Source organism: Pelecanus crispus, chromosome 1 (genome assembly GCF_030463565.1).
Source record: "Pelecanus crispus isolate bPelCri1 chromosome 1, bPelCri1.pri, whole genome shotgun sequence".
NCBI classification, from domain to species: Eukaryota; Metazoa; Chordata; class Aves; order Pelecaniformes; family Pelecanidae; genus Pelecanus; species Pelecanus crispus.
In genome coordinates, this window is record NC_134643.1 from 122,694,508 (window position 1) to 122,711,133 (window position 16,626).

The 16,626-nt window shown below is 38.0% G+C and overlaps 1 protein-coding gene across 5 annotated transcripts in view; it reads left to right on the forward strand.

The window, feature by feature from the left end:
• The window catches only part of ITSN1 (intersectin 1), a 108,949-nt gene that overhangs the window by 20,582 nt on the left and 71,741 nt on the right, over positions 1–16,626 (forward strand). For all 5 annotated transcript variants that reach the window (XM_075722848.1, XM_075722863.1, XM_075722840.1 and 2 more), the window contains exons 9-15: positions 2,179–2,316; positions 3,270–3,385; positions 7,116–7,378; positions 8,207–8,356; positions 8,552–8,692; positions 15,623–15,710; positions 15,880–16,019. In XM_075722848.1, coding sequence (XP_075578963.1) covers positions 2,179–2,316; positions 3,270–3,385; positions 7,116–7,378; positions 8,207–8,356; positions 8,552–8,692; positions 15,623–15,710; positions 15,880–16,019 — 1,036 coding nt within the window. The remainder of the gene's footprint in view (positions 1–2,178; positions 2,317–3,269; positions 3,386–7,115; positions 7,379–8,206; positions 8,357–8,551; positions 8,693–15,622; positions 15,711–15,879; positions 16,020–16,626) is intronic.

Sequence of the window (16,626 nt, forward strand, 5' to 3'; positions counted from 1 at the left end):
TCTACCAAATGGGAAACTGTGTTTAAACCTCTGTACTGTATACTGTGGTTTTCTTCTCCCTTTCAATCTCCCTCCACTGATGAATCATTATACGTTGTTGGTTTTAGTGTATAACTTTATAAAAAAACCCTGCACTGCTATGCTTCTATAATATTACTTCACAAAAGTAAAAAAGAGCATCTTTTACACTGTATGCATAGACATTTTGTAAGTTGGGTTTCAATTATGGGATTTTTAGGCAGACCTTAGTTCAGCCTCCTATGTCTTCCACATCCCTGGCCGTATGTGATACAGCACCAGTGAAACTTACACATTCACACAGGCAGTACAAAACAAAGCTTAATCCAGAACCATATTTTCTTTGGGGCTTGTCTGCCTTTTATGTGAGTTTCTAAGGGCTTATTTGCAAGGGGCTGGAGTTACATACATTTAAAATAATGGATTTCAAAAAGATTTGTCTTGGCTTCTCTTTTTCCTTTCAACTTCTTGTTTGCTGAAGTTTATTGTGTTCTCATTGTCACATGGATTAGCCTCTCTCCTCCCTCATACGTTGGAAGGTCATGCTTTCCTGTGTACTGTGTAATGTTTCTACTTTATTACTTGTGTAGTACTGGTTATTGTTGATTTATGGTTATCTTTGGTGACTTCTCAAATGGCCTTCATGCTGCTTCTGTATATTTTTGATTTCCAGTTGCCCTCTACAAGTTACTTCTAATTAACTTCTCTACTTTATAAGTCTTTGCTTGAAAACCATTGTCAACTCACTAACCCATCTGAGTTCTGCGTGAGGATGTCAAGTGTGTTGTCACTCTAATGTGGCAGTTCAATGGCACTTGCTTTCTTTGCTAAGCACTGATGTTTTTGTTATATCTTAAAAAGCACTCTCTCTGTTTTATAACAAAGCTACTCTAAGGAAAAAAAATCAACCCAACCATCCAGATGATTAGCCAAAAAATACTTTGCTTGTTGCCAGCACTTCAGTAGGTTGTGTGGGCAGGGGAATGATGTTAGTGTGCTCCACGAGTTCTAAACATAACTCTCTTAATTTTTGACGTTCAAAACTGCCAAGTCTATTGAGATAAGGATTGGATTTTACAGCTTTTGTTGTCCTAAGTATTGCTCCCTTTCCTGTTACTTATTCTCTGGCAGTGGAACTGCTGTTGCTGTTTTCTGGGGCAAGATCTGTCAGTCTGTATTGGGGATGGATTCACTGACTTGTGGATAGACAAAGTGAATTACTGATGTGCAGGATGTCAGCTATTCTGTAGCAGCTGTTTTGGTATTTCTGTAACAAAGATGTGGACCCAGACTCTTACGATAGCTGATCAATTATATCCTTGTATGCTAGATTTTCATTCTACTGGCTTGTTCCTGTGCCCCAGCTGAGGAGTTCAATAACACAAGCATGAATCAAATGGGGGTATAATTGTCTTCCAAATTTAAATCCCATAAACAAAGTCCTGTACCTTGAGACATCAAAAGAACGTATCAGTTGCTTACCTTTGATTTTCACAGTATCATGGGAAATTTTCCTGCATGATTAGAGTGCAGCATGATAGAGAAACAAAGCTGATATTCAGGGTGTTAAATTTTGTCCAATGCTACCTTAATATGAGTAAAAGCATTTTGTTCCTCTATTGGAGCACTGGTTTTAGGCCATCCAGAGACGTTACTCCATAATTTTTAATATGTACATAATGCTAAAATGTTTTTCTGCTTGTCAGGGCTAGAACGTTAATGGCTTTGATTTCAATGCAAATGTGTGCTCTGGAATGTGAGATAGGAACCTCCAGGGAAGGAGGAGACCAAACCAAAAAGTTCTACCAAACATCTGAGCTGATTCTTTTCTAAATGATACTGTGTAGTGGATCTTCACAAGGTGTTCAAGAAGGCTCCATTGATTAATGTTACTTATATAGCATATGGTACAGGCAGCACTCACAGAGCAAGTGACGTAGAAGCCATGGCTATCAGGATTGTTTCAAGGCAGACGTGCATGAGAAATTTGGGAAATAGTGAAGCATTTGGGTTTTGTTTTTTATTTGTTTTGAAGAAGCAAAGTAGTGTGAAAAAATAGTGAAAAATTGAATTTGGAACTGAATACATTAAAACTATGCTTTTTAACAGTGATTTTTAATATTTAAGAATTTACTTACTTTGTATCTTTCCTTTAAAAAGGAATCTTTCCGATATCGATCAAGATGGAAAACTTACAGCCGAAGAGTTTATTCTGGCTATGCACCTAATTGATGTAGCTATGTCTGGTCAGCCCTTGCCACCTGTACTGCCTCCAGAGTATATTCCACCTTCGTTTAGGTAACTGGTTGTAACTCTGGAATCTCGTTCCTAAATTTTTTTTTTGGTGGGGAAAGCTATCCTGTGAGTGTGAAGTACGAGAGATTGAGAAGTAACCCTTCTCCTTTTTGTACTGCATCTGTGGCACAGAATGCCTTCGTTGGGAAATGCATGTCTAGCTTTTTGGTTTTATTTCACGTACTGGATGCTGTAAGTAGCAAAAATTCCGTGTAAGAATACAGTTTTGGTCAGTATTTTATGCTAGCATACCTTCCAAACTTTACTCAGTCTGTCCGTATAAATTTAAAGTGTTACAGTCCAAGCTTATACTTCTGTAGAGCAAATGGAATGTATTGGAATTCAAAACACGCTATGAATTTACACTGTAGCAAAGTCAGATGTCTTTCGATACAGTTGTATCTGTGAATAGTAGTGGTGAGTCATTACTTCTGTTTCTCTATTTCACTTTTTGCTGGAGAAATGGCTGGGAAGACGGTAACAGCAATGAAAAGAAATGTTTGCATACAGTCATAGCTTCATGTGCTTTAAGTATCCTCCTGAAGATTACAATTTTTTTGTTTATTCCATGTGGGGACTTCTTTTTAGCTTGACTATAGTGAGCTCTTCCTCTGTCTCTGCAACTTTTGCTACAGTTTAAGCTAGCATTTCTCCAACTTCAGACTGGTCACAAGTAAGAGATCTTGGGGACAGGGTTGAACACATCTGTAAGTTGCATGGTGCTGTGAACTTTAAACTAGGTTTCTCAGGTCACCAGTGTATGCTGTTGCGGCTCTGGAGGATACTGTTACAGTAATGGCAACAGCTGAGTAAAATCCTCTGGGCAACACTGAGGGAACACTAAATATTAAAAATTACATCATTGCATTTAATTTATGATTTCATCATTAAATCATAAATAAATTTGGCAGGCACAGCTTCTTTTAAGCAACTTGAAACTATTGTTTTATTGACAGAAGAGTACGCTCTGGTAGTGGCATATCTGCTGTAAGTTCGGTATCTGTAGACCAAAGGTTACCAGAAGAACCAGCATTAGAAGAAGAACAGCAGCAACTGGAAAAGAAATTACCAGGTGAGCAAGCAAAAATAGAGATGTATTGTGTGCTGTTATCAGAGAGGTGTTATATGCTTTTTGGTTTTATTTCAAGTACTGGATGCAGTAAGTAGCAAGAATTCCTTGTAAGAATACAGTTTTGGTTAATGTTTTATGCTAGCATACCTTCCAAAACTTACTCAGTCTGGCTGTATAAAGTGTTTGTAGTTCAAGCTTATACTTCTCTAGAGCAAATGGGATGTATTGGAATTCAAAACATAACAGGTTATATGCTGTGAAGTTATAAAAGCTTATTAAGAAATGTTTTCTTTCCAGATCAGTTTGTGACATGTCAGAGGCATAACCAAGACATTGCTTGGTCCAGCTAATTCCTGACAGTTGCTTGATCTTTTGTGTTAGTGACAATGGAGTTATGAACAACATTCAGGTTGCTTATCTTTATGCACTCTCAACAGAGGCAGCACTTTGCAGCTTTATTATAGGACTGCAATGAAAACTTTTTACTACCTCCATCTTCTGACTTAGGTGGAATGTAGTTTGGCGTATGTACTCTTTAAAAGATCACAATATACGTGCAGAGGCCTGTTTCATAGCAGTCTGTGTAACAATACATTTTTTTTACACAAGCTTTAGCAGCTCTGCTTTTGGGAAAATTAAAAAAAAAAAAAAAGTAAGTAAGTGGGGGGGGAAAAAGGGGTAGAAAGCCTCCTAGATGCTAAATGGCTAACTGTTAGGAAATGTATTAACACTTCTGGTCATCCCGTCACTCTTCTTTGTACTTTCTTTACTTTTGCTCCGTTTTATTCTAAGATGACCAGGATGTCATACAGTTGAAGAGGTAGCAACATTACAGAATTATACAGTGCCATAATAATGCTTTTCTGTTTTGTTCTAAATTATTTTTCAATTTTTTTAATTGATTCCTGACACTGTATTGCCTCTTCGGTCACAGCTTAGATCTGAGTCGATGTTTTAGAAGACTTTCCACAGTAATGCCAACATCCTTCCACAAATCTATTAGCAATTTTAGAGCTCTTGACTGTGTGTGTTTAGGATTATTTTTATTCCCCATGTACCCTACTCTGTATTCATTAACATTTTAATTTCCTCTGCCGCTTCATTGCCAGATCACTCAGTTTTGTGAGATTCTTCTAAAGCTCTTCACAGTCAGGTTTTTATTTTAATACCATGACTATCTGGCATCATCTCCAGAAGCTGTCTTGTTACTTTTCAGTCTCTTCCAGATCATTGCTGCACACTGAACAGCACAATTGCTAATAGAGATCTTTTGCTAGTAGAGATCTTCGAAGGAGGCTACTGAGAATCTTTCTGCCATTGTGAAAGTTGGTAAATTATTTCACACTTTAATTGTAATCTTTTAACTGTTTGTTAGTTCCCAAGGACCTTCTGTCTCTTTCCATATCAGGTTAGTTCAGGGGATCTGCATGTGAGCAATTCAGATACAACTCTTGTCTTTGGTTTGTATTTTATAACTAACTGCTGCTGGCAGTCTGCTGCGTAATTCCTGGGTATAGGAGGATGAGGGAGATAGCGGGGACTGCTTAAGCAGACTTCACTGAGGTCTCACAATGAAACATTTGGTCACAGGTGAGATGACTCTCCTGTATTGGTTCTTTGAGGCCTAAGTCTTGTGTCTCTGGAATCAGAGGATTTTGGTATGCAGTTTGTAGTGTCAGGAAGGTCAACCACTGCCGTGGCTTAGTTTCTTTATCAGACTTCGAAATCAGGCAAGTATTCTTCTGTTGACCTGATCTTTTTCAACTTGCTTTTTGATACAGTTGGGTCTATTAGACTTGAGAAGCAGCTCTTTCCTGCATTGGTTCTTCCATGGTATCATGTTTAGTCATGTATACTAACTAACACTCTTATTGTAGCCTCTGCTACTTTGCCCAGTGTGGGAGTAGACTGACTTGTCTGCAGCTTTCAGGATCATTATACTGTCTTTTCTTAAAGACTGGTGTTGCACTTGTCATCTTCTAGTCTTACAGCAGTGATGTTGATTAAAGGATGGATTGCACAGCACAGCTAGTAGTTCATGAATTTTGTATTTGAACTATGGATTAGCATTGTCTAGGTTTGGCAACCTGTTACTCTTAATTTTTTGTTTTTATTTTTGTTTTAAAGCCATTTCTCTTTTCAGTTAAAGAGGAACTAGAGTGTATAAGCCTTTTACTGTATTTGATGTACAGATTTTCCATTGTAAAGGTCACTTACAATAGTGAATGTTGTCTTGCTTCTTCATTGGCTTTGCTAAGTCTGGCTAGGTGTTGTTTCTCTTTTTTCTTTTGAGACATTTGAAGGAGTTTTTATTGTTGGCTTTTATAACCTTTTAGAAGCTTTCCATTAAGCATAATAACACAAGCCAATAGCTACTTATTTAATTTGCTTGAAGTTGTTCTCTTCTATTTTTGCACTTTGGATATGCTTTGTTTTGTTATCTCTGGTAGCTACCTTGATTTTGCTGAGTAACCATAGTAGCTCATTAGGCAGCCATCTTAGAACCTGGTGTTTCTTCTTAGTGGTCTGTGTTTTCCGAGCCTTGAACATGGTATCTTAATGTTCATGCTACTTGCAAATGTTTTACCCTTATACCTATTCCTTTTAACTGACTTTCTTGACATAAATCTTCCCCCCCTGCTTTTTGCTTGGTTTCCTAGAGCAGTGGGGGTTATAATCACATTCTCTGTCTATCAGTCTGTATCTTAATACTCTTTGAACCCAGTGGCTAATTTTAAACAAGCTTGACAGATATCAAAGTGGTTAAATTTTTTCAAGTTTTATGAAAATTGGTGATTGGCAATAGGAAAGGGGGCCGAACTTAGAAAAAGACAAGAGGTCAACTGGTTCAGCAGATGTCAGGCCAACGTGTCAAAACAGTCAGTGCATGCACAATTTGAAGTAAATATGTGCTATCTCTTGACTTGCATGCCAAAAATGTACGTTGGGCATGCAGGGAGAGAAGCATAGAATATAGGCTATGGGAATGGGACATATAGGGTATGAAAAGCAACAGAAAGTGAAGTGGAAAGAATAATTTGGAGGAACTGTGAGGGAGGGGCCTGGGAATGTGGAACAGGGGAAGGACGATCCCTGATATTGCAGAAGAATGTCAGGCAACCCGTGCTGGAACTGAGGTCATTCTTTTAGGACAGTAAGTGATAAGGATGCGAATCTGCAGGAATCCAGTCTTCCTGAGTTCAGTTGCTCAAGAACTTAAGCAAACCATTTCTTTTCCTAACAGTAATGAGTAATCTTATGAGAATATCAAGTTTAAATACATTCTGGCCATTTGCATAATGGCTTTTTGATAATATCATCAGCTGAATTCTTTGCCTTGTAGTAAATTAAGTGTTGGTTCTTGTACTGCTACTATTATCAAATGTATAGAGAAACCTCCAGATTTGTGTCCTCACAGAGGATTAGTTGGTGATTGGTTAGTCTAAATTATACCCACTTGTTGGGCTTTGTGGAGAAAGCTAGAAGCCTGAGGAATGGGAACTGAAATTCACACCTTGGTTTCCTAAGCATGTGTGTTTAAGGGGATCTACAATATAAATGCTAATGATAAAACCTAGAATTACCTGTACAGCTATATTATCAGTAGTTGAGAGCTGCATCTAGTACTGTTGGAAGGTTGTTTCACTTTGATTCAGCATGTATGGATTTTTTTTTTTAAGTCAGTAGCAGAGTTTAATTCTCCTTTGCCCCATGTTTCCACACATTAAAGTTACATTTGAAGATAAAAAACGGGAGAACTTTGAACGTGGCAATCTAGAACTTGAAAAACGGAGGCAGGCTCTCCTGGAACAGCAACGCAAAGAACAAGAGCGTCTAGCACAGCTGGAACGGGCAGAGCAGGAAAGGAAAGAACGTGAGCGACAGGAGCAAGAACGTAAAAGACAACTGGAGCTAGAGAAACAATTGGAAAAACAACGGGAATTGGAAAGGCAGAGAGAAGAGGAAAGGAGGAAAGAAATAGAAAGAAGAGAGGTAACCAACTGGATAAAAGGAAGGTGGTTATGTCACTGGCAGTTGTGTTTGATTAGAACAAAATGTGATGTGTACACTAAATCTTTTGCTGTCATTTTTAGTAAGCAAACATTTAAAGAGTGAACTTAAATTTCTGGGGTTTTGAAGGTAAGGAAAGAGTTGGCTATCTCTTTATTTTTCATGTGAAATGGATGGATGAGACGTTTACATCTAGGACGATGTGCTCCTAACCTCTGACTTACTTAAAAATAATAATAATTATTATTTTCTTTGATATGAAGAGATGCTTGAATGGACAAAGAAAAACTTACGGGCATTGGTGGCATTCGTGATTTTCCTGTGATGAGTTAATTTAAGTTAACCAGTATGTGTTTTCTTTAAAAGCTATTATTTTCCCACATAGTCAAAGAGTGATGCATTCAGTGCAGTAGCATTTTATTCTTTGCAAAGCTACAGAATGTCTAATGTTGGAGGTTGGAAAGAGACTTGGTGCTATCCTGGAGAGTTCTTGAAGTCTTAATATGAAACAGCTTGTTAAATCAGAAAATTGGATCTTGGGAAACTGATTAAAATGGAGTAGTATTCTGTTTAGTCACCTATCTGCTGTACAGTGAAACCCTGTTTCACCACTGTGTTCAAGTGAGCATTTAAACAATTGAGCCATTTGTGTGCTTAAATAGAGGCACATATTTAGTCCACGGTTTAGCAGTGTGTTTATATGAATGTTTTAATTGCACATTAGAATATGAATATCAGCAATTAGAATAGTTTCTCAAAATAGATCTTTCATATCTTTTTTATTTTTTAATTTTTTTTTAAATGCTATAGGCTGCAAAACGTGAACTTGAGAGGCAACGGCAACTTGAATGGGAGCGTAATCGTCGGCAAGAACTACTAAATCAAAGAAACAAAGAACAAGAGGACATAGTTGTTCTGAAGGCAAAGAAGAAGACCTTAGAATTTGAGCTGGAAGCTCTAGTAAGTGATCACGTTGCAGATAAAACACACAAACACAGTAGTGACTGTGATATGGCCATGTTTATTTTCTAAAATTTCAACTTTTAAATATGGAATAAAAGCACTTTTTAGATCCTGACTTACATGACAAACCATTCTGGTAAAAAAACAGGGATACTTTTCTTTTTTTTTTTTTTTTTTTTTTTCTTCCTAAAGAATGATAAAAAAAATCAGTTGGAAGGAAAGCTTCAGGATATCAGATGTCGGCTGTCTACCCAAAGACAAGAAATTGAAAGTACAAATAAATCTAGAGAACTGAGAATTGCAGAAATCACCCATTTGCAACAGCAGCTGCAGGTGAGAAGACATTCTCTAATTTTGTTCTTAGCCTTGCATTTTGACCTCATCAACTGCGTCAATATCCTAAGCAAACTTGCCACAATATATGATGCGTTGTTCCTTGTACATAAGGAATTGTTGTAGATAATTTGTCACCCTTTTAGATGAATGTTCTTCAGACATGTCTAGGAATTGCTTCCTACACTTGAAAGTATGTCTGTGATTATTGCTTTATCGTCATGGAGTCCTGTTGTGGGGAGCAGTAAATAAATTGTTTGGCTGAAGATGTTAAAGGGTTTGGGGGGATGAGAATGAAATTTTACAGCATGTATTTTCATTGGCAGTGATTGCTGTTTGTGTGCTGAAAGAAAGAATTGACTTCAGTGAAGTCACTTATTGATGGTGCTTTATTTTAAAATTATAAAATAATGAACTTTCAAAATTGAAGTTACCAGTTAAACCAGTTAGTTCTTGGTCTAACCCTGGCATTCGTCTTTCCTACTTCTCTATCTAAAATTCTCTGTCAAATTAAAGGTGGAATTGAGTGGATGCCTGCTTTTAGTGAAAGAATATTCTTTGCAATTTGTAAAGGTTTCTAGATGAGTTGTGATACTTGATTTAGGGATTTTTGTCTTTATTAAATATTTTATATTGCTTGAAACTAGTTCTTGGCCAGTAATGGGGGCTCTCGGTGCTTTTCTACCACTACAAAGAGAATCTCACACTTATGTTAAAAGGGCTTAGGTATAAAACCTATCTTAAAACCTAATCCTACTCTTCCATTTTAACTTTCTAAGCATAATTAATATAGTACATTCATCTAAACAAAACCAGGACTTGAAAGTTCAGTTTTTTTGTTTTATGTATGAGTATTTTTTTTTGACTTTTTTTTTCCTTCTTTCTTAAAACATCTTACATTTCTATTGAAATTTTGTGTACACCATCACACCTTTCGCAAGACATCTTTTGGCAGCAGCTTGTTATAAAGAGTATAATTTAGGGATCATTCTTGCACAGTGTTTTTGTCCACTTGATGCAAACAATAGCAAACAAGAAATGCTGCTAAGGGATGCTTGTGACATAAACAACTGCTATTGTTAGGTTTGAAAACACTCTTCTCTCTTTAATGAAATGCTTCTGTATTGGTAGCTGAAAATGAAGTCAAACAGCATTGAATCAAGTGTAGGAAATTGTTACACTTAGCAGTACTGGCTGAAAGAGACAAAAACTGACTGTGCTTGATAAAATGTGTGAAAAAAACCCCATTTACCTTTAACAAGTTCAAGACTGCTGATCTTATGTGCACAGCCAATCTCTATGTAAAAGCAACAACCACTTGAATTTCCCTCTAACCCCTCTATTCCAAAAACTTTCTATAGAAATGGTCTAAGGTACTGTAACTCACTTCAGAAGCAGCTAAGCAGCTACTTAGCCATTCATAGATAAATGCTATTTCAACAAATTAAATGGAATTCATATCCTACTTTCATATGTCACTTCTGTTAACTTGGTAATTTTTGTTCAGTTAGCCTCTGTAGTCAGAAAGTATCGATAAAGTATCTCTTTGCTTTTGTCATAACAAATTAAGAAGGAAAAAAATGATATAGAATCATAGAATGCTTTGGGTTGGAAGGGACCTTTAGAGGTCATCTAGCCCAACCCCCCTGCAGTGAGCAGAGACATCTTTAACTAGATCAGGTTGCTCAGAGCCCCATCCAACCTGACCTTGAATGTTGCCAGGAATGGGGCCTCCACTACCTCTCTGGGCAACCTGTTCCAGTGCTTCACCACCCTCATTGTAAAAAATTTCTTCCTTATATCCAGTCTAAATCTATTCTTCTTTAGTTTAAATCTGTTATTCCTTGTTCTGTCACAACAGGCCTTGCTAAAAAAGATTGCCCCCATCCTTCCTATAGGCCCCCTTTAAGTACTGAAATACTGCAATAAGGTCTCCTTGCAGCCTTCTCTTGTCCAGGCTGAACAACCCCAACTCCCTCAGCCTGTCCTCATAGGAGAGGTGCTCCAGCCCTCGGATCATTTTTGTGTCCCTCCTCTGGGCCCGCTCCAACAGGTCCACATCCTTCTTGTGCTGAGGGCTCCAGAGCTGGACACAGTGCTCCAGGTGAGGTCTCACCAGAGTGGAGTAGAGGGGCAGAATCACCTCCCTCAACCTGCTGGCCACGCTGCTTTTGATGCAGCCCAGGATATGGTTGGCTTTCTGGACTGCGAGCACACGTTGCCAGCTATGTCCAGCTTTTCATCCACTAGTACCCCAAAGTCCTTCTCCACAGGGCTGCTCTCAATCCCTTCATCCCCCAGCCTGTATTGGTACTGGGGGTTGCCCCATCCCAGGTGCAGGACCTTGCACTTGGCCTCGTTGAACCTCATGAGGTTTACATGGGGCCACTTCTTCCAGCTTGTCCAGGTCCCTTTGGATGGCATCCCATCCCTCAGGCGTGCCAACCGCACCACTCAGCTTGGTGTTGTCTGCAAACTTGCTGAGGGTGCACTCAATCCCACTGTCTATGTCATTGATGAAGATACTAGAGAGTACTGGTCCTAATACAGACCCCTGAGGGACACCACTTGTCACCGGTCTCCATTTGGACATTGAGCCGTTGACCACTACCCTCTGGATGCGACCATCCAACCAATTCCTTATCCACTGAACATGCCACCCACAAATCCATATCTCCCCAATTTAGAGAGAAGGATGTTGTGGGGGGACTGTGTCGAAGGCTTTACAGAAGTCCAAATAGATGACATCCGTTGCTTTTCTGTTGTCTGCTGATGCAGTCACTGCTTCACAGAAAACCACTAGGTTAGTCAGGCAGGACTTGCCCTTGGTGAATCCGTGCTGGCTGTCTTGAATCATCTCGCTGTCCTCCATGTGCCTTAGCATAGTTTCTAGGAGGATCTGTTCCATCATCTTCCCAGGCACAGAGGTGAGGCTGACAGGTCGGTAGTTCCCAGGGTCCTCTTTTCTTCCCTTTTGAAAAATGGGTGCAGTGTTTCCCTTTTTCCAGTCAGCAGGGACTTCACCTGACTGCCATGACTTTTCAAATATCATGGAGAGTGGCTTGGTGACTACATCAGCCAATTCCCTCAGGACTCTGGGATGTATCTCATCAGGTCCCATAGACGCGTGTACATTCAGGTTCCTCAGGTGATCTCAAACCTGATCTTCCCTTACAGTGGGAGGGGCTTTACCCACCTGGTCCCTATCTTCCGGTAAAAAACTGTAAGTCATTTATGTTATAGTAAAGACCAATGTGCTACAGTTGGGATAGGGTCCCATTATAACAGACATTGTAAAAAAAGTGAGAAAATATCATTATCATCGAGAACTTGGAATGAGCTGCAGATGGAAGAAAAAAATGTGAAACCATCACTACTGGGAGACAAGTAGTGAAAGATAATCTATCTACTAGTAGATGTGGTTAAGTAGATTATTAAAAAGTAGTAGATAAACAAGGGGCAAGTGTTCTCTGCAGACTCATTAACAATTTTTTGAACTTTTAGTCATGTCCTGGGCTGATCGTAGATGTGCTTTTTTCTTTACCTACAGCTTTTATGCATCGGTTTTAACTACATCACCATGAATGAAAAAATTAAGAATGGCAGAGGAATTCTTCATCTTTCTGATATTTAGTTTGTACTACTTATTACCCAGTCACAGTGGTCGAAAAGCAGATTGCTTTTTTTTAATCTTCAGCATTTTGACACCACTCTGAAATTTTGTTGAAACATGTGGAGAAGTACAATGAATTTTGCACAGTTGTCTACATTTCACTCTTGTTTTGGAATCACTACTATATTTGTAGTGATTTTTAACCATCTCTGGTCATTGTAATTGGTACTTGATGGTATGTATCCAGCAGCTTAGTTGATGTCTATTCACTTTATAAATTGCTTCGTTCACAATGACTATAAGAGCACTTCTGTAATGAAAATCACGCTTCCCTTTCTTGGCAATTGTTTTGTTGGTTTTTGGGGTTTGAGGTGGGCTTTTTTTAGGTTCATGGCAACAGCTGTGGCTTTGTGGTATTATCTTCTCTCAGGTGATCATTGATCTCAACCACTACTATTTCAGTTAGTGTCGCTTGAGGGGTTTATCACAATTGTGATCCGAGAAAGAAGTGTGACTACTTAGTGACCAAGGCCAAATTTTATCTGGGGAGGACCTAAGAGCAGGTAGCTTTTTCCTGAAAATAGATGAGCCTATCAAATAACCTGTAAATTTTACTATCTAATCTGTAGGGGAAAGACTAAACCAGTAAGTGACTTTTTTAAAAGGAGATTTTGATCCTCTAAACTCTGCAATAGATTAAAAGGTCAATATTGTCAGTTATCTTTGTAGGATAATATATCTTCACTTGGAAATATTTTAGTTTAATATGTCTGACACTTGCTATGGAAAGATGAGTTAATTCAAAGGAGTAATTATTCTTCAACCTTTTAATTAGTTTCAAGATGGAGTTTGATTAAACTTGTGGAAGAAATTGTATACCAGTTAATCCTGGGTAAGGAAAATTTGTGCTAGTTATATGAGTCTGTGGTATCAGGTAGAGTGGTGTTTCCAGGGATGTTCAGAAGGATCCCGCCTTCCAAACACCTTAACTGTATGTGTTTGAATCATGTTTATGATGTCTGCAGGGCTTCTGCTAGTTACCTGTAGGGATTATTTGCCTTCTTGATGAACACTTTGGCTCCCAAGTAATTTGGCTTTCCTCTGAAGCACTGGAAGCAGGGTATGTGGCAGAGACTGAAGATGCATAGTGGTATCTCAGTTTCTCATATGCCTTCTTGCTCAGGCTGTAGAATCAGAAGAGAACTTTCCTTCATTAGATTGACAGGAACTGTTCTTCGATTGCTTTGTTTGCCTTCTACTGCTATATAGGACATTATTCAATTCTTGGAAATTTCTTGTTGCATGAAACTTCAGTGTTAGTGATGCCATTAATTGCTTTCATCTGTTTCTTCAGTACAACTAAAGGATGTGGAAAAGCATGTTGTGGATGCCTTTGGAATAGATGCTAATTACATGGTTGTCTGTGATTTCAGGAAACAGAACTTGACCCTCATGATCCCTTGTCATTCTCTGTCCATAAATACTGTTCAAACTATTCTGTGTATTAAGAGTGAGTAGTCTGGACTTTAGAAGTATTCTGGCCTTTAAAAATAAACAAGTAAGGTTAGGGTTACATTCTACTCTGAAATATTGTCCTATGTTACTTTTTGTGCTTCAAGAATGATAATTTTTCTGTAAATCATGTTTCATTTTGACATCCCTTCTGCTATTTGGCTTACCTAAATGGTTCTTGTGTCTTGAAAGGTGATTTCCTTTCCTTTTTCTCTTGAGGTTTATCCATCAATACATTTAGTCTACTAGGTGCCACCTTTCTTGGATTATACAACTTGAAAACTTCATTTCCATGATGCCTGTGTGTTGTACTAATTTAATAATACTGTTTACATTTTTCATCCCAAACTATGGCATGGGACATACAGGTATTTGGGTGGGAGGGTGTTGTGGAAGGGAAAGCGTGAACACAAAGGACAGTGTTTTGCATGTCGTTTAAGAACATGGTAATGGTGGTTGGGGAGGCAGGCCACCTCAGGCAGATGATACGGAAAATGCTGCATTATATATTGATGTTTCTCATTTGGTTCTAGGTAAGGAATAATAGTCCCATGATAGGAGTATCCGGCCTTCATGGTATCCTTGAAGGGCTGAAAAAGATCTGATGCTATAGGCAAGGCAGCTGAACAGTTGAGGGACACATGTAACTCCTATTTTTGGAACATAAAGAGATTACAGTAGCCTGCAGTCATTGCATAATCGTGAGATCTGAGCTGTACACTGCAAAGGCCCAATCAAAGACTGCCATGAGTAAAGTGGGACAGCTGCGAAGTTGTGTCAGTACGGTCAACCTTGTGTTCTTGTAACAAAAATGAAAAACTTTTCATGGCACTCACTGGTATTAAGTGATTAGGTGACATTTATTCTTAGGATCGTATTATGTCATTTGCAATCCTTCATGACAAATGGAAATAGTCAGATGGTTGATTCCTCAAAAGCCTGCAATTCAACACAACTGCTGAAATAAATTACTTAGTTTGTCTGAAAGATGGGATGTTGACACTCAAGCAGCTTTTATAAAATAAGCTGTTTCACATCATGCTTCTATAATATGTTTTGACAACTTGAAGTTGGAGGTCAAGGCTTCTGAAAGGTGTATGAAGTAGCACTTCATCCTCCAGAAAGAGCAAGGATTGTATATGAGAGAGAGAGAGAGAGATTAAATCCACTGAAGGAGGAATTTCTCATCTGCAGGGTCTCCTGTAATATATCGGTGTACAATCTTATGACCGTGTGTTGAAATTGAGAGAGATCATAATCCTCTTTCAAGACTGCTATATCAAGAGATCTAAGACTCAAGTATTCTTATCTAACAGAACTTGTGTTTCATAGCTTTTGGCCATAATATATTCCTTTAAAGTGAAAGCCTTTGTTTTCTCTTCTTTAAATAAACTGTAAATATTTGTCTTTCTATTCCTGATCAAAGTTAATATTTATTTATTAAAATGAGTATTAAATGGTAAGTAAGTGCTTGGTTTAATGTTTCCTGAAACCTGTCCATGTCTTTGTGCCCTGAATTTCAAGTAATTCCAAGCCAAGTTATGTATTCAATTAGAATCAATTCGCAAGTAATATGCTTAAATTTGATGTGCTCACTTTTTTTGTATTGGCAGAGAGCTATGTCTGAGTGGTAGTACCACACAGAGTGGTTGGATAATAGCAATGATATGTAATTTAGTGAGAGAAAAAGTAGAGTCATTTCAGAAGAAATGAAAATGAGAGGTCTTATGGCTAAGATCATCCTTCACTCACCTTTTTGTCTGTTTCTCTTCTTGTTTTCTCTGTCCTCATTGTCCTCTGTGCAGGAATCTCAGCAGATGCTTGGAAGGTTGATTCCAGAAAAGCAATTACTTAATGACCAGCTAAAGCAAGTTCAACAGAACAGTTTGCACAGTGAGTATACTTTTGTACATGTCTAAGTTTGTATAGGACATGATACTGCATTGCACAGTGTGCTTTGTAATTTCTTTTTTGTGTTGCAAGATGCATGTTGAAAAATGTTGCTATGACCTAAAATTCTCTGTGTAAGAAAATACTTATTTGACAATATGTTTAAAAACAGGAGATTCTCTTCTTACTATCAAAAGAGCCTTAGAAGCCAAGGAACTAGCACGTCAACAGCTTCGAGACCAGCTAGATGAAGTAGAAAAAGAAACCAGATCTAAACTTCAGGAAATTGATATTTTCAATAATCAACTGAAGGTAATCCTAGACTTTTTAACCCTTTCTTCTAAATGTTCAGTTAATTATTTTCTAACTTGATTGTGGAAAAAAATATTGAACTAAAATGATTGATTTAGAATGTCAGTTTTGGGAGCATTCTCAAATCTATTTTTTTTTAAAGAAAATACTATTTAGCACCCAAACTCAAAGTTAGAATCAACTTAATCCGCAGAATCTATTTAAGAGTAAATTTGAGCTCTGATTCCAGATCTGTGATTGCAAATATGAAATTGCCAGTTTCTGCCCATTTGCATCAAAGAAGTGCAAGACTGTAGTAGGTCAGCAAATCTGCTGGAATCAGTGCTTCAAATTGAAATCTTTATTAAAGAGACTCGATTTTGTACTGACATGCAGAATTTTTATCTGCTGTTCATAAGCTCATACTTGTTCCTGAATGTAGTTGTCTGTTGTTTGTGGTTTCATGCTTTCTTGATCAGTCTTTTGTTAAAACTGTGTGATTTTTGTTTATTTCTGCACAAGAAAATTACAGAATTTCCAAAAGTCAGTAGAGGAAGTGTTCTTCAGAGAGAAGTTATAGATCAGTCTTTAGTTACAAACTTCTCATAACTTTCAGTTTTTCATAAAA